This window comes from Equus caballus, chromosome 10, assembly GCF_041296265.1.
Source record: "Equus caballus isolate H_3958 breed thoroughbred chromosome 10, TB-T2T, whole genome shotgun sequence".
In the NCBI taxonomy this organism is placed as follows: Eukaryota; Metazoa; Chordata; class Mammalia; order Perissodactyla; family Equidae; genus Equus; species Equus caballus.
Genome location: NC_091693.1, coordinates 23,203,244 through 23,222,429, shown reverse-complemented (window position 1 = coordinate 23,222,429; position 19,186 = coordinate 23,203,244). Strand labels below are relative to the sequence as shown.

The window sequence follows — 19,186 nt, the reverse complement described above, 5'->3', positions numbered from 1 at the left end:
GTTGACTGTTTCCTTGCTGTTCAGAAACTTCACCTTTTGCAGTTCCATTTGTCTATTTTCATTTTCGTTGCTTGTATCATTTTGGTGTCATATCAATGAAATCATTTCCAATATCAAGATCACAAATCTTTCCCCCTATGTTTTCTTATAGGAGTTTTGGAGTTTCAGGTGTAAGTATTTAATCCATTTTGAGTGGATTTTTGTATATGGTGTGAGATAAGTGTCAAATTTTCTTCTTCTTCACATGGATATTCCACTTTCCCAACACCACATATTAAAAGGACTAGCCTTTCCCAATTATGTATTTTTAGCAACCTCGTCAATCATCATTTAGCCATAAATGCATGGGCTTCTTTCTGGGCCCTCTCGTCTGTACCATTGGTCTTGAACTTTTTGTTAATGCCAATACCACACTGTTTTGATTATCCTAATTTTGAAATATATTTTGAAATGAGAAAAAAGAAACAGGGGTCCCTGGTGAGAGAATCACTGTGCTGCGTTTAGAGTCCTGGGTTTTGCCCCACTTACCATGAGTGTAAGAACAAAAGGAGACACTTCTTTTTCATAAATACAGGTCTATAGTTTCTTAGTTAAACACAAACTAACAGATACAGACTGGGATTTATTAGAACTGGAGTATACTTTCAGTCCTGCCTGTGTTGAATGTGTCAGCCTAACCTGCTACCTGACTCCATTGTACTAAGTTCCACAACTGACGAAATCCTTCCTTCACTCCTCACAGGCTACTGGAAAGACTGCATGGACCCAGAAAGAATGTGTGGATTTCTCTTCTTCATACTGGATGGACTGGATTTGAGGCAGAAATATACGCTGCTCCTGACTCACCCAGGGCAGCTCCACATTTCCCAACCCCATTTAAATGAGCGAGAGAAATATCACCAGTTTTGCTAGTGGGATAAAATTGGAAACAGAAAGAGGTCACTGTCATGTGCATTTCAACTGTCTTAGGAGGTTTTCTTTTTCTTTGCATTTAGCTCCTGGGATATTTGGATTGTTTATGCCCCCAGGGCATGACTCCCCCATTCTGTCTAAACAGCTTTACCCAAATTTCTTCATCTCCCACAGCTAGTTGAGCATCAGTATTTTTAAAACTATGTTCTCAAGTGGCCTTATCAAACATTTTCTCCATCCTCACTGTCACTGCTCTAGGTTCCAGAAAGTACAAGAATCTCTGTGTCCCCAAAGCATCTGGTCCTCAATGCTACTGAAAAATGCCCACATATCACAGGGTAGGGATTCCGCTGCCATGATCCTCAGAAATGTACTCATATGACCCAAGCCGCCATTTCATGCTTATCCCTCTTTGCTTATCAGACGACAGCAATCGAAGTTACTCTGACAGTAGGGGAAGATTAAGGGAATATATATTTGTGTTTGTGTGTGTGTGTGTAGAGGTAGTAGTTGCAGGGGATTTTGAACATATGGCTCTAATCTCTGACTTGAAAGTTGGGAGGGTTTGTGTAGTGTAGGAAAGGAAAAGCAACTGTTTGGTAAGTAGAACTTTGACAAGAGTGGGATTAGCAAGGATCCCCCCAGTCTACCAGAACCCAAAGTTATCTATGGTGATGACCTGTCCTGATGACAGGCCTTTATTTTAAATTTCTTCTAGGCAGTTAGCGGGGAAAGGTCAAACTTCTTGCTGAGTCTGAGCCTTTATGGTCTTCAGCTCAAAATAATCCGTGCGCCGGAGTGGCGCATGTTGGGGTGGCCTGCCCTGAATCCCATCAATGGGAATCCCAGATGAAGTACAGATTTGTATTTTTAAAAAAGGATTAATTGTAACTCATATTTTATGTGACTTCTTTATTTACAAAAGGAATAAATTTTGTGGAAATTTCAGCAAAAATGAAGTGTAAAGGCTGGTGGTAACCATTTAATGCCCTGGGGTTGAGAAAGTAGCATTGACTTATGTGAAAGTTATATGAACTGTAGAATCTGTTAAACCTTCCGATCCTGGTGCTTTCCTTTGGGATACACACATAAATTTCTATGGATATTGTTGAACTTAGACTTTCTATAACCACTGGGCAGAGGGTCAATATTAACTTATTTTACTAAAAAGTTAATCACTCAGACTTCCACAGTAATTGGCATTGAGTTGTGCAAATAAATCCAGTAAGTTTTCCATCATGTTCTTCCTTTGACTCGTAGGGCTTTGAAAATCCTTCTAAGGTGCTTTGGTTCTACTTGCCTGCTCAGAATTTAAACGATGCTGACAATAAGTAGTCTGAAGTTTAGGAAAGAACACACTTTGCATAGAAAAACTTCTGAGGGGAGCAGAGAACTCAGCAAGACCCATGAGCTTCATTGCCAGTCCCTCGCGTGTCAACTCAGTATTTCCTGGGGCCTCCACGTGCAGCCCTGTCTGCCTCCATGGATCAAGTGCCTTTCAAAACACTGCAATTGTCTCTCTGGAAATAAGTAGTAGGTTGTAATTGCTTTTTGTACTTAACAACTTGGAAAAAGTTTTTGACAAATATCCTCAGTTCCCCAAGCCTGTCCTCCCATGGTGGTTGCAGTGGAAAAGATAATTGCTGTTGTAATTGGGAGTGAGGTCAGAGAATCACAAACCCATATCTAGTGGTCTGGCTGCCTCCCTCTAATCCAGGCACTGGCTGCCATGATCAGTACACTATATCCAGTATCCTCGAAGATGTCTGGTGAGGTTTTCTATTTCAATCTGAGAAGAAGAGTGTGCAAAGAAGGTGGGATATGAGGAGCCTGGGTAAGTGATTGTGGCAGAATGAAAGGATTCTTCAGGCTTTGAATCTGGTCTAGTGCCAAAGCCAGACAGGAAGGAGGAATAATTCTCAGGCATTGACTGAGGTAGTAGGATCCTACACCAAACACTGCTGGCTCCTAATGTATTGTAGGGTAATCAACTATGACCTTGACTCTTGCTGTTTAATACAAGTGATAGTGAAACCCGACTTTTTAATGTATTAAGTACTGTTGTTCTGAAATCAGTCTGCTCTTCAGCCTAATTTACAGGAATCATAGATGACATTTTTAGGATTACTGCAGGTGTGCCCACAACACCTCTGTGCTTCTAAGAAAGAATAGGATGAATCTACAGGAATCGTGTAGTCCTGTTCGGGAGTGGTGTATCCAAATGGCAATTGTTGGGGTAGAAATGTTTTTTGTGACTCTGGGTGTATGAAGTGCTTAATGGAGACAGTAATTTTTTCCTAGTGAAACCTCTGTGGTCTGTTCATTTTAATGAGACTGTTTTCCCTCTCAAAGAAACGGAATCAGTACTGAGGGAAAATATAAATGTATAATGAGGAGTTTCAGATAGCCACAGCCAGGCTCAAAGGTATCTTGTGATATTTTCTGTTTTAAAAATATTCTTCTATTACTTTAAAAAATGTATTATTCCAATTTAATAAAATGTAAAAGATTTTACACTTGACTGATTCCTTTTTGCGTGACTGTCTTGAAAATATAAGACAAATCTCACTACCTTGGTAATAGTTTTACTTTACTCACATATTTATAAATTCATGTGATCTGAAATTAGTAACTTTTTTCCATACAACACAAGTTTATGACATTAGTAATTCATGTAAAATAATTTATGGCACACTATCATATTCACCATTTATGTGATAGGTAGTACTGTCTTGTTCGTGGCACAAAAGCAAATGACTCTTTGTGTTGCCATTCTAATATTGAGCCAATCTTGTATTTATGAAATCTAGCTTGGTCATGAGACAGGTGTCCTTAGTATTACAATCAGAGCATCTACACTTAATTGCTACCTCAAAAGCTTTATGCACAATTGATATTGGCCAATGAAATAAATCTTTGCATATAAGTGAAACTTGTTACAACTGCAATGAAATAGTAAATTAACCACCAACTTCAAATGTAATGACAAGTTATGAAAACAGCTAAATATCTATGCAGACTATTAGAAAGACTAAGTTCCTTTGTCAGTAGATTACAGCGATTAAACGTGCTTGCTTTGTTACCAGCCCAGCCAGGTTTAAGTCACATCCTGCCTGTAACTAGCATGTGAATTTAGTCAAAATGCTTAATGTCCCTGTATCTAAGTTCTGCTGCTCTTTAGAATGAAAATAATCGTAGTTCCTGGAAAATAGTAGGTTTGGGAAAAATGAAGAAGTGAGCCAGTACGTGTATAGCCTTCATAGACATGATTATGTCATCATACATGCTCTTTCAAAAGTTATACATTCAATCCTTGGAGACCTCTTAGTAAAAGAACAACATTAAGTTAATATTTCTTCATGGGAACTAATGGTAAGTGGACAATATTGGATTTCAGTTGATATGATACAAGTAGCACATGCCTCATATTTCCATGCAGAACACTCTGGCTAAGAAGGCAAGTATCTTTCACAGACACCGGACAGGATGGCTACCAGAAATTTCACAATACATATGATCTTCTTATCAGAGAATATAGTTGGAGTCCTGGGGAATGTCTCTCTTCTTTACCGTTATCTCTTCCTTCACTTCACGGGATGCAGGCTGAGGGGCAAAGACTTGATCGTTGAACATCTGCTGGTAGCCAACATCTTGGTCCTGCTCCCTACAGGAATCTCAGATACAATGATACCGTTTGGGTGGAAAAATTTTCTCACTGATATTGAATACAAACTTGTTTTCTATATTCACAGAGTGGCCAGGGGTGTGTCCATTGGCACCACCTGCCTTTTGAGTGTCTTCCAGGCCATCACCATTGGCATCCTGAGCACAAGGTGGGCAGAGCTTAGAGTGAAAGCTCCCAAGTACATTGGGTCTTCTATTTTCCTCTGCTGGGTCCTACAATTGATGATAAATATAATTTTTACTATGCGTGTGACTGGTAATTGGAGCAACAAAACCATCACAAAGAAAAAAGATTTGGGATTATGTTGTTCAGTATTTCATGGCAGAATTACAGTCTTACTGAATACAGGATTGTCATTATTTCCTGATGTTCTTTGTTTGGGGCTCATGATCTGGAGCAGTGGCTCCATGGTTTTCATCCTGTACAGGCACAAGCAGCAGGTCCAACACATTCATAGGAACCAAATCTCCCCTAGATCCTCTGCTGAAGCCAGAGCCACCCAAAGCATCCTTGTGTTGGTGAGCACTTTTGTGTCTCTGTACACTCTCTCTTCCATCTGTTTCTTGTATGTGACTCTTTCTGATAATCCCAGCCAGAACCTGGTGATCTTTATTGCACCAGTTACTGCATGTTTCCCAACTGTAAGCCCCTACATTCTCATGAGCCGTGATCGCAGAGTATCCACATCTTTCCTGTCCTGGATAAGGAGTAGATAATCACATAATCTTATGAGAAATATGCAAATTCTCTTTGACTATTGTTCAGTTATGCATTTATTCATCCCCTTCTGAGTCCTAAACAACTATTAGACAGTCATTTCCAAGACAGTGGCAAACAAGGCAGGCTGAGATTATGCTCTGAGAGAAGCAATAAATCATAATGCAATTGTAAATGAACTATTGTGTGATTATCATGGAAATATCTATGTAAATAAAACTTTATTAATGCTTATACGGCAGCGTCAGAATCTAGTCATTATTAAGCAGGAGTTCCTGAAACAATATGAGGATTACAGAAATGTCTTTGAATGCATAAATATCAATCTGAAATAAAACATTTACCCCAAAATAAATTAAGCATGGAATGTAGGTAAACCTCTATGAAACAAAGCACCGTGTGAAATGTTCATTCAAGAAAAAAGGAATTTTCCCACAGATTAATGAACACTGGGGGATTAAGCTGATGGGTCAATGCGGATTCAGAGAGTAGAGCTTTTGGACGCCTAAATATGAGTTCCTCACAGTTCATCTTTGGAGAGATGGTAGTCTTTTGAAGTGTGATGTTATGAAGTGACATTGGCAGACTTAAAATATTTTCATTTAGAAATGTCCAATTAGAACCGGAATAAGTGAAAGAGAGCACAGAAGTATGTTTCTGCCGATTTTCAAAAGACGTCAGGTGAGTATTGATGATGAAACAAATATATACTGTCTGGGAAAGACTTGCATGGATTTTGAAATCTGTAAAAAGCAGTTTTCTCTCTAATAGGTATGGATGCTACTTGGGCATTTTGACAAGAAAGAGACTTCAGGATGCAAATATCATGTCTCTAACGTGGGGAAATAAGTTGATGGTGGCGATTTCCATTAAACTTGGAAGAGTAGAGGTGTAACCATTTTGAGGGGAAAACTCATAAATCCCATGGCTGAGATGCATATGTAGCAGGAATTACAATGAGGAGAAACAGAAGAACTGGGGACAATTAGGAAATGAAACAAGTAGATATATCCCCTAAATTTAAAGAGGCAGTTGTGCAGCCAGGGAACAGGTGTCTTCCTCAGATGCATAATTCAGTCAACTTCCCTTATCCATTTTCTGTCTCTTACCTGACACTACAACCACACTTCTATTGGAATATTTTTCTAACTATAGATTGACACCCATCACTGTCCTGTGTGTTTGGTCACTTCACATAAATGTTAAAATGACTCCACGTCTTATGAAGTCTCCAAGCTTTCACCTGATGAAAACATCACAGAAAGTAACTTTGTCGATGTCCCTTATAAAAAGTGAAAAAATATTAACAAATGTTGAGTTGTGTTTTATTCCACTCAAGAAATAGTATATATATTAATTTTTAAAAGATCAACTTAATATGCTAACTGTGGAATTACTCTTATCTTCAAATCAATTTCTAATCACCATTAAATTTAAGGAAAACCATTATTAAAATCCCTGAGCAGGTCATTTAAACAATAGTTCATAAACTTTGGAACAAATGAATCATGTAGTAAGTCATACATGATTAACAGGTAAGTAAAAAAAAGACAGGATTTGAAGGCGGAGATTCTCAAGCTAATAGAAATGAGGCTGAGGAGAAATTAACTCAATGTAGAGTAGACAAAATAGATTTCCATTGCCAATCTGAAAGTTTTCTAGTTTGTTAGTAAGTCACCAACAATTTTGAAATTACTTGTTTTGAGCCAGTATTTCCCTTTCTTTTGAAGTTATGTGTACACACACACACAGACACACACTTCTCTCTCCTTTGCTCTCTTACTCCTAAAATATATATTCAGCTTAATATATTTACCTATTGCATTCAATATCTATCAGAATCATGAAAATCAACTTCTGTTCCATACGCGAAGGACATGTGTGAAGAAATTTACAGGGTCAAATTTTATAGTGATTCAGAATCCAAAAGTATGGCCCCAATTATACCTGTGAGACTTTATTAAATAAGCATTTGTTAAATAGAGGACCTAAAGGATAGATGGTGAATTGTAGTTCAACGTCAAAAAAATTGAAGCAGAAAAGGTTATTACTCACAGGTCCTGGAAGAAGTACATGATAGGCCTTAAGAGCTCACAAGGTGAGGCCAAGGCAGGATGTACACAGAGACAGTAGCAGCGTTTAGGGCTCATGTCTTTATTATGATCTTTGGGTGGAGAAGTGGGTGGTGTCAGTTCAAGGACCTCCAGGCTGCTTGGCTACACAACATGAATGGCAAGGCAGCAATATCATGAAGTAGTTTAGCTAAACTCTCCACTGAATCTTTATTATAACCTTTAAAATGTCCCAATAGCTACAAAAAGGAGGAAAAGGAACAAGACATACATTGTGGGAAACATAATTTCAAATTATTTGACTTTAGGGCAACTAGGAAAAAATGATTAGTAGTAATGTTTCACTGCAGTATCATAGACGTTATTGTTATCATCTCTTGCCTATGCCCTTAAATAAAGTGGGAGAGGTTAATCGTGGTGTGATAAGATCTCATTCATTTCACATGAGTTTTAACACATTAAAAACCATTTTTATTTATTAAAATATAGTAAGTTCACACATAGTCTTAATAAAGCATTTCAAAATCCACTGTATGATCCCTGGTTAAAATACAGATTACAAGCATTGAAAAAGAGTTCTTGTTCTTCTAATACAAGGATCTGAGAATCAGCTTCTTTTTATGATTTCCAATACTGTGTCTAATTATGCAGGAAACATAGATGTACATTAACTTTATGTCCTTTTAGGGAAAGGTTAGTGTAGTTCTCTCAGATATCTGTAAAGATTTCTTTATTTCAACCATGTCGACTAATATTTATCACTTCGATCTATTGCTATGATAAAGAGATTGGGATTTCAATAAACTCACAGTGTTTGTATCTTTAAAAAGCAATTGGTAAAACTCTTTAAAATTCAGAATGTTCCTGTGTCTTATCTTCATACAAAGAATGATGTCCTGAACACCTACCTAATGGTGAGATATCAATGTGATAAGTCAACCAAAAGCAGAAACTGCAATAACTCCATTTATGTTTTCTTCATACATTGTACCTTACAGCGTCCTTAATTTTCTATGGAAAGGAAATATGATGAATCCCACCTAGTATACAAGGGTCTCTCATATCAGTGAGGCAGCAGACAGCAATCACTTCATTTCACAAATAAACTAGGAATAAAGACATAGTGTGAAATGATATGAAATTTGAACTGCAATAACTTTGACTTTTAAAAAATTCCCAAGTATTGTCAATACGAAAAGATACATACATCATTGGCATACATGTCAAAACATATATCCCCTTGATTATTTGAAACATACTAATTAATTAACTAAATGTTGTAACTTTGGATAATTCTGAATAAATATTGTGATATAGAGTACTATCTGAAACTACTATTGACTGCTTTTTACTATGAATTCTGATAATGTTTTAGGTCTTCAAATAAACACTGTCACAAATTTTTACATAATTCAAGATTTTACTTCCCAGTATGAACTTTCTGATGGTTTCTAAACTGTATATTTTTTACAAAGGTCTTTCCACATGTAATACATTTGTAGGGTTTCTCTCCAGTATGAAGTCTCTGATGTTGTGTGAGGTTTGAACACTGGTTAAAAGCCTTGCCACATTCTATACATTTGTATGGTTTCTCTCCAGTATGAATTCTCTGATGTCGAGTAAGGCATGAGTACTGCTTGAAGGCTTTGCCGCATTCTTTACATTTGTAAGGTTTCCCTCCAGTATGAACTCTCCAATGTTGAGTAAGATTTGAGCAGTTGTTAAAGGCTTTGCCACATTCTTTACATTTGTAAGGTTTCTCTCCAGTATGAATTCTCTGATGTATAGTAAGATATGAGTACTGGTTGAAGGCTTTGCTGCATTCTTTACATTTGTATGGTTTCTCTCCAGTGTGAATTCTCTGATGTATAGTAAGGGATGTGTACCAGGTGAAGGCTTTGCCACATTCTTTACATTTGTAAGGTTTCTCTCCAGTATGAATTCTCTGATGTTTAGTAAGGTTTGAGTACTGGTTGAAGGCTTTGCCACATACTTTACATTTGTAAGGCTTCTCTCCAGTGTGAATTCTCTGATGTATAGTAAGGGATGAGCACCAGGTGAAGGCTTGGCCACATTCTTTACATTTGTAAGGTTTCTCTCCAGTATGAATTCTCTGATGTATAGTGAAGTTTGAGTACCGGTTGAAGGCTTTCCCACATTCTTTACATTTGTATGGTCTCTCTTCAGTATGGATTTTCGTACGTCTTTTTAGAGTTGATGATTGATGAAAGGCTTTCCCACAGTGATTACATGTGTTTGGTTCTGCTTCAGCATGATAACTCTGGTTTTGAGTAAGTCTTGAAGACTGATTAATAGCTTTGCCACATTTACTATATTTGCAAGTCGTTGCTCTCATATGGATTCTCTGATGTGAAATAACTTTTGACAACAAGCCATGGGTGTCATGAGAAGACACAGCTGAAATATATCAAATAAAAATTATGAAATTTCTCCACTCAGCAAATATACTTTATAATTTTATGCAAACATGACAAACCATAATGGGATTAAGCCCAAATGGGAGAATCACCACCTAATATCAGCAGTGAAAACAGAGATACCGTGTACAATACCATAGAAATGAAAGTAATTAGGAGCCTACAATGAATACTTATACACAGAAAAAATTTGACACTTAGAAAAACATGGATTTCTAGAAAGATACAATGTATTTAGACCTTAAATGAAGGAATAAAAAAATCACAACAAACATAAAACTAACAACTTGACTAAAACAGTAAAATAAAAGTACCTCTGACAAAAAGGTGCTCTGGAACACATCAATTCACTAAACAATTCTAGCAACATTTAAAGAGAAATGAACACCAATTCTGTACAAACATATTCAAAGAGTGAAGAGGAGAGAAATTAACAAAACACTTTTTATGAGGCTAGCATTTCCTGATATCAGAGCCAAACACAGACACTACAAATAACAATGCAAGCCAATATCTGTGATGAACATTGATGCACAAATCCTCAAAAAACACCAGCAAACTGAAATAGAAACACATTAATATTACCACACACCATATGCAAGTACCACGTCTTCCTGGATCTCAAGGGAGTTTCAACATACAGAAATCAAAACAAGGAAGATCACATTAACAGAATGAAGGTCAACACTGCTGTTAATATCAAAAGATGTAGAAAAAGAAAATGACAGTATTCAACACAGTTTTATGATAAAAACACTCAAATGACGAATCAAAGGAGAATACCTGAATATAATGAATTTCACATATGAAAAGCTGAGAGTTAACATCATACTGATTAGTGGAAGACTGAAAGCTCTTCTCGTATAATGAGGAAGAAGGCAAGGATGCCCAATCTCATCACTATGATTTGACATAGAACTAAATATCCTGGCCAGAACAAGTAGGTAAAAAAATGATATCAGAGGCATGCAAATCAGAAAGCAAGATGTAAAATCATGTGTGTTGACAGATGAAAGGTTCTTATATGTAGAAAACTCTAAAGAATCCCCATTAAATAAAATAGAGAATTCATCAACGAATTTAACAAGATGTAGAATACAAAATTAATACACAAAGATGTGCTGAATTTCTTTACAGTAAAAGGGAATAATGGAAAACAAGAAATTACGAGTGCAATTACATTTCTAATAGCATCAATGAGAACAAAATATTTACGTGTTAACTTAATGAAGGAGGAGAAAGACTTGTATGATTAAAACAAGAAAATATAGCTGGAGGTAATTAGAGAATAAAATAAATAAATGGAAACATATGCCATGTTCCTGGTCTGTAATCCTTAATATTGTTAAGTATTAATTCTACCCAAGACGATGTACAGATTGAAAGCAATCCTTATCAAAATCTGAAAGACATTTTTGGCAGAAATAGAAAAGCCCATCGTAAAATTTCTATGGAATGTCACACTGGATATCCAAAACATTCTTGAAAAGGAAATATAAAAGTGGAAACATCATACTTCCTGATTTTAAAACAGTAGAAAGCTATAGTTTTCAAAGAAATGTAGTATGGACATAAAGAAAGACATAGAATAATTGTAACAGAAGAGAGAGTCCAGACATAAGCTCTGATGTATACAGTCAGATGAACTTCAATGATGGCGCATATACCACAGTGGGGAAAGGACAATCTCTTAAACAAATAATCTTGGGAAAATTGGATGTCCAAATTTGAAAGAATGAAGTCAGACCCTTACCTAACACTACCTCCAAACATTAATTCAAAAACAGATTGAAGATTTAAACATCACACCTATAACTATAAATCTCCTAGATGGAAACATAGGGAAAGGGTTCCATGACATCTGATTTGGCAATGATTTCTTGGTTGTGACATCAAAGGCACAGGCAAAAAAAAGCAAATATAGTCAAATGGGATTCCATCAAATGTATAAACTTGTGCATATTAAAAGAGACATTCAATGCCATGAAAAGGAAACATATGGAAAGGGAGAAAACTTTTGCAAAGCTTATAGCTGATAAGTAGATGATATCCAGAATATATAAACAACTCCCACAAATCAACAACATCAAAAATAATTAACATGAATATTAAATGGGCAAAGGGTTGACTAGACATATAAGAAGATACACAAAGGTACATAAGACATGTGAAAGATGCTAAAATCAGTAATCAGGGGCTAGCACCATGTCCAAGTGTTTAAGTTCGCACACTCCACTTCGGCGGCCCAGGTTTTCACTGGTTCAGCTCCTGGGCATGGACCTAGCACGACTCATCAAGCCATGCTGAGCCAGCATCACACAATGCAGAGCCAGAAGGAACTACAACTAGGATATACAGCTATTAACCGGGGAGCTTTGGGAAGAAGAAAAACAGAGAGAAGTTTGGCAGCAGATGTTAGCTCAGGTGCCAATCTTTGCAAAATAATCAGTCATCATTAGAGGTATACAAATCAAAACCAGCATGATCTATCACCTCGCACGATTAGGATGACAACTATTAAACCAAAAAAATAAAATGAAATGTTGGAATGGATGTGGAGAAATAGGAACACTGAAGTTGGTACCAAGATGGGAGTGTTGGACTCTGAACTAGTCTCCTCTCATGAAGACAACCAACTTACAACTATTCTTGGAAAACTTCAGCCTAACAGAGAACTGAAAACTGGATAAAAAGAATCACCATAACAAGGGACAGTCCTGACTGAGATAGAAGAGGCAGAAATTCCTTTCTCGAGAGAAAACAGGCACCTCATGAGATGCAGAGCTTCACGGCCAGCCAGGAGCAATTTTATCATATGCAGCCTTCCCCGTAGGAGTGGGGACCTGAGTGGGGGAGTGTTACCACTATAAGCATCCTTTGAACTCAGCACAACTGAGATGAGTGTCATAATATCTGGCTTTGCTGGCTATTGACTACAATAGTGAATACCCCTAGACAGGCTATCAGACATCAGCAGAAATAATCCAGCTCTTAAAGTGCCCATGTGCAAATTCACGCATTTTGGAAAGCAACCTAAAATCACCAGAAAGAAAGGTGCACAGTCCTTTGGTGAAAACAGACTCACTTGATAGACTCTGGATGCATTTTGGTGAGAGGTGAGACGTCTCCAGGGACTGAGATATTGGTGGCAGCCATTACTGTAACCTAGTAAGATGTGCTGACACTGATGATGCCAGACGCTATTGGAATACATTCTCTGGCCTGTTTGCCCAGGGACTGCCCTACCTACTATAGCATTGATTTAATCCAGCTTAGCCAATGCAGGCAGTCCATCATAGGGACTGGCCCTACCCGACAGCAGGCCACCAGGCATCCTTTCAGCCTGCATAGACTGGGTGCCTGGATCCTCTGCAGGCAGGTGAGTGGGTCCACTTCTGTGGGGCAGAACATGCATGAGGAGTGTGTAGAGTGTGTGGGGCAGTGGTCAGATGTCTGGGGGCATCTGCAATGGCATTACTGAGTCCACTCCAAGGGTTGGGGGTCTGTGCAAGGGCCAGGACTGTATTGATGGTGGGTGTGGACCTGTGGGCCTGGGGCTTATCAGTGGTGGAAGATCTGTACTACTCAAACAGCTACATGAGAGATCAGCCTCACCTTCTAAATCCTGGGTCTAGCCCCATACAGCTGCAATGCTGAGATAGCTGAGAATAGCCTAGCAAGCTGGAGTTCTTTAGAAATTATAAGCCCTTGAGCCTAGCAACCAGCCATGCCAGGGGCTTACTCATTAAATAGAAAAACTGCAGCAGAAATGTGATGTTAGACCTTGCAGACAGCTGTCCTGGGGTGCTACTAACGCAATCAAGTGACTGACAGATCCACAGCAGTCACACACAGCTGATAATTAAAATCAACTGGCCACAGAGACAGCCTAGACTCCCTGGGAAACTACAGCAAGAGCAACCCTGCCATCAAAGAAGGACACATTTAGCCCACAGAGTGTCACTCTTGGAACACTGGATACTGCCGACAAGAGGGAAGTGCACTGCTCGGCCTCCAAACTCGTTTCTTACATAAGGCCACTTTCCAAGATAAAGAGATGGACCTCACCCACCTAATAGGTAGATATAAGCACAAAGAAAGAGACTAAATGAGGAGGGAAATGAATACATTCAAACAAAGGAACAGGACAAAACCACAGCAAAACAACTAAATGTAACAGACGTAAGCAATCTACCTGACAAACAGTTCAAGCAAAAACACATAAGGATGCTCACTGATCCTGGGAGAAAAATGGATGAACACAGTGAACACATCAACAAAGAATTGGAGAATATAAAAAGAACCAATCAAAAATGAAGAATACAATACTGGAAATGAACAATTCTCTAGAGGATTCAATAGCAGAGTAGATGATACAGAAGAATGGATCATTGAGCTGGATGAGCAACTTGAGGAAATCACCCAAGCTGAACAGATCAAAGAAAAAAGAATTATTCATATTATAGGTGTCTCAGAAGGAGAAGAGAGAAACAAAGGGGCAGAAAATCTACTTGAAGAAATAATAGCTGAAAACTTTCCTAACCTAAGGAAGGAAACAGACGTCCAAAGAGAGGAAGTGCAGAGAGCACCAAACAAGATAAACACAAAGAGGCCAACAGGAAGACACATAAGTCCAAAATTAAAGATAATGAGAGAATCCTAAAAGTTGCGAGAGGCAACTAGTGACATACAAAGGAAATCCCATAAGACTGTCAGCTGGCTTCTCAGTAAAAACCTTCTAGGCTAGATGGGAGTGGCACAATATATTTAAACCACTGAAAGGAAAAAATCACAGACAAGAACACTCTACCTGGCAAGGTTATCATTCAGAATGGAAGGAGAAAGAGTTTCCCAGAGAAGCAAAAGATAAAGGAATTTATCACCAAGAAACCAGTTTTACAAGAAATGTTAAAAGAACTTATTTAACTGGGAAAGAGAAGACTACAAAGAAGAAGAAGCAAATTATCATTAAAAAGGCAATAAAGTCACTGCTAAAGGCCAAAAAACAGTAAAAGTAGCAGATCAATCACCTATGAAGATAATATGTAGGTCAAAAGACAAAAGCACTAAAATTACTAATTTCAATGATGAAAGGATAATACATACACACACATGAAATAAGAGGTTAGATATGCTATCAAAAACAAAATCTCACAGGAGGGAAGTAGAAGAGTAGAGTTTTTAGAAGGAAGTCAAACTAAAGAGACCGTCAACTCAATTTAGATAGCTATATACATAGATCATTATACATGAACGTCATGGTAATCACAAATGAGACTTTCCTAATAAATACATAAATAATTAAGAGAAAGGAATCCAAATACAATACTAAAAAAAGCCATCAAATCACAAGGGAAGAGTGCAAGACAAGAAGAAAGGAACCTAGAAGAACTCCTAAAACACAGAAAAAAAGTTAGGCAAATGCCAATTGATACATACATATGAATAACTAGTTTAAATGTCAATGGACTAAATGCTCCAATCAAAAGCCATAGGGTGGCAGATTGGATAAAAATAACAAGACCCATATATATGCTGCATACCAGAAACATGTTTCAGAGCTAAAAGACTCACATTCTGAAAGTGAAGGGATGGACAAAGGTACACCATGCATCCACAATGAAGGCAAAGCTGGTGTAGGAATATTTATCTCAGACAAAATATACTTTAAAACAAAAACTATAACAAGAGACAAGGAAGGGAACTACAAAATAATAAAAGGAACAATATAACAAGAGGATACAACACTTGTAATTATCTATGCACTGAACATAGGAGCACCTAGATATAGATATAGATATATAGATATAGATATAGGTAAAGCAATTATTAACAGACATAAAAGGGGAAATAGATGGTAACAATAATAGTTGGGGACTTTAACTCTCCACCTACACTGCTGGATAGATCATCCAAACACAAGATCAATAAGGAAACATTGGCCTTAAATGATATATTATACCAGTTGGACTTAGTAGAAATATGTAGAACATTCCATCCAAAAGCTGCAGAATACTTTCTTTTCAAAGACACATGGAACATTGTCCAGTATTGATCCCATATGAGGCCACAAAACAAGTCTTAATAAATTTAAGAAGTTCGAAATAAGACCAATTATCTTTTCTTGCCAAAGGTATGAAACTAGAAATCAAGTACAGAAAGAAAAGCAGACAAGCCACAAATATGTGGAGGTTAAACAAAATGCTGCTGAACAATGATGAGTCAATGAAGACATCAAAAGGAGAAATCAAAAAATACATGGAGACAAATGAAAATGAAAATACAACATGCCAAAATCTATGGGATACAGCAAAAGTGTTTCTAAGAGGAAAGTTTATAGCAATTCAGGCCTACCTAAACAAATAAGAAAAAAACAATCTAACAGTGCATCTAAAAAGACTGGAAAAAGAAGAACAAACAAAGCCCACAATCAGGGGAAGGAAGGAAATAATAAATCAGAGCTGGAATAACTGAAATAGAGACTAAAAAAATTAATGAAACTAAGAGCTGGTTCTTTGAAAAGATAAGCAAAGTTGACAAACCTTTGGCTAGACCCACCAAAGCAAAAAAGAGAAGGTTCAAATAAATAAAATCAGAAATGAAAGAGAAGAACGTACAATCGACACCCCAGAAATACGAAAGATAAGAGAATACTATGAAAAGCTATACACCAACAAATTGGATAATCTATAAGAAATGGATAAATGCTTAGAATCATGCAACATTCCAAATCTTAATAAAAAAGAAATAGAGAATCTGAGTAGATCAATCACAAGTAAGGAGATGGACAGACTTATCAAAAACCTCCCAAAAGATAAAAGTCCAGGACCAGAAGGCTTTCTTGGTGAATTCTAACAAACATTCAAAGAAGACTTAATTCCTAACCTTCTCAAATTCTTCCGCAAAATTGAAGGGATGGGGAAACTTCCTAACTTGTTGTTTTACGCTAGCCTGATACCAAAACCAGACAAGGACAACACGCAAAAAAGAAAATTACAGGCCAATATCACTAATGAACATCAACGCAAATATTCTCAAAAAAATACTAGCAAACCAAATACAAAATACATTAAACAGATCACACACCATGATCAAGTGAGATTTATTCCAGGGATGTAGGGATGGTCCAACATCTGCCAATTAATCAACATGATACAAAACATTAACAAAATGAAGAATAAAACTCACAGGATCATCTCAATAGATGCAGAGACAGCATTTGCCAAGATATAGCATCCATTTATGATAAAAAGAAACTGTGAATAAAATAGATTTAGAAGGAAACTACTTCAATATAATAAAGGCCATATATGACAAACCCACAGCTAATATCATTCTCAGTGAGGAAAAACTGAAAGCTATCCCTTTAAGAAAGAATACTAACTTTCACTACTCTTATTTAACATAGTATTGAAAGGGTTAGCTAGAGCAATCAGGCAAGAAAAAGAAATAAAAGGATCCAAATTGGAAAGGTAGAAGTGAAACTGTCACTAATGGCAGATACATGATATTCCATAGAGAAAACCCTAAAGAATCCACTAAAAAACTTTTAGAAATAATAAATGAATATGGTTAAGCTGCAGGATACACAATCAACATACAAAAATCACTTGTGTTTCTATACACTAACAACGAAGTAGCAGAAAGACATTAAGAACACAATCTCATTTTAGAATTGCAACAAAAAGAATAAAATATCTAGGAACAAACTTAACCAAGGAAGTGAAAGATTTGTCCCTGAAAACTATCAAACATTGTTGGAAGAAATTGAAGAAGATGCAAAAAAATGGAAAGATATTCTGCGTTCTTAGATTGGAAGAATTAACTTAGTTAAAATGTCCATACTTCCTAAAGCAATCTGCAGATTCAATGCCATCTCTATCAAGGTTCCAATAATATTTTTCACAGAAATATAACGAAGATTCCTAAAATTTGTATGGAACAACAAAAGACCCAGAATAGCCAAAGGAATCCTAAGAAAGACGAAAAAAGTTAGATGTATCACACTCCTCGATTTCAAAATATTCTACAAAGCTATAGTAAAAAAAAAAAAAAACTCAGCATAGTCCTGGCACAAAAACAGACACACAGATCAAAGGAACAGAATTGAGAGCTGAGAAATAAACCAAGACATTTATGGACAACGAATATTCGACAAGGGAGCCAAAAGCATACATTGGACAGAGTAAATTCTCTTCAATAAACGGTGCTGGGAAAACTAGACAGCCACATGCAAAAGAATGAATGTATACCACTATCTTACACCATACGCAAAAATTAACTCAAAATGGATTGAAGACTTGAATGTAAGACCTGGAACCATTAAACTTCTACAAGAAAACATAGGCAGTACGCTCTTCGACATCAGTCTTAGCAGCATATTTTCAAGTACCATGTCTGATCAGGCAAGGGAAACAATAGGAAAAATAAACAAATGAGACTACATCAGATTAAAAATGTTCTGCACAGCAAAGGAAACCAACAAGAAAGAAAAAGATAACCTAATAACTGGGAGAAGATATTTGCAAATCATATATCTGATAAGGGGTTAATATTCAACATATACAAAGAACTCATACATCTCAACAACAAAAATACTAAGAAACCAGTTGACATAATGGGCAAAAGATCTGAATGCACATTTCTCCAAAGAGATATACAGATGGCCAACAGTCACATGAAAAGATGTTCAGCTTCATTAGCTATTAGGGAAATGCAAATCAAAACTACAATGATATGGGGGCCAGCCTGTTGGCCCAGCCGTTAATTTCACACGTTCCACTTGGCAACCTGGGGTTCGCCAGTTCAGATCCCAGGTCCAAACCTACACAGTGCTTGTCAAGCCATGCTATGGCTGGCGTCCCACATATGAAATAGAGGAAGATGGGCATGGATGTTAGCTCAGGGCCAGTCTTCCTCAGCAAAAAGGGGAGGATTGGCGACAGATGTTAGCTCAGGGCTGATTTTCCTCAAAAAAAAACAAAACCCTACAATGACAAGGGCCAGCCTGGTTCAGTTTGTGCCCTCTGCTTCATCAGCCCAGGGCATCACATATTCAGATCCTGGGCATGGACATGGCACTGCTCATTAGGCCATGGTGAGTCTGCGTCCCACATAGCACAGCCAGAGACAATCACAATTAGAATATACAACAATCTACTGGGGGGCTTTGGAGAGAGGAATAAAAAAAAAGAGGAAGATTGGCAACAGTCGTTAGCTCAGGTGCCAATCTTTTTAAAAAAAAAAAAAAAGAAACTACAATGAGATATCACCTCACTTCCATCAGAATGGCTATAAATAACAGAACAAGAAACAATAAGTGTTGGAGAGGATATGAAGAGAAGGGAACCCTGATCCACTGC

At 37.2% G+C, this 19,186-nt stretch overlaps 2 protein-coding genes across 2 annotated transcripts in view; one reads left to right on the top strand and one right to left on the bottom strand.

Annotated features, from left to right (window-relative positions):
- LOC106781576 (zinc finger protein 331) overlaps positions 1-19,186 on the bottom strand; it is a 131,832-nt gene that overhangs the window by 42,316 nt on the left and 70,330 nt on the right. Inside the window, exon 6 of the mRNA XM_070224800.1 lies at positions 8,881-9,567. Within this exon, the coding sequence (XP_070080901.1) occupies positions 8,881-9,567 (687 nt within the window). The remainder of the gene's footprint in view (positions 1-8,880; positions 9,568-19,186) is intronic.
- On the top strand, positions 4,399-5,313 carry EQUCABV1R913 (vomeronasal 1 receptor equCabV1R913). Its single transcript, NM_001166858.1, is given in 1 exon segment — positions 4,399-5,313. A coding segment is annotated over 1 exon segment (915 nt).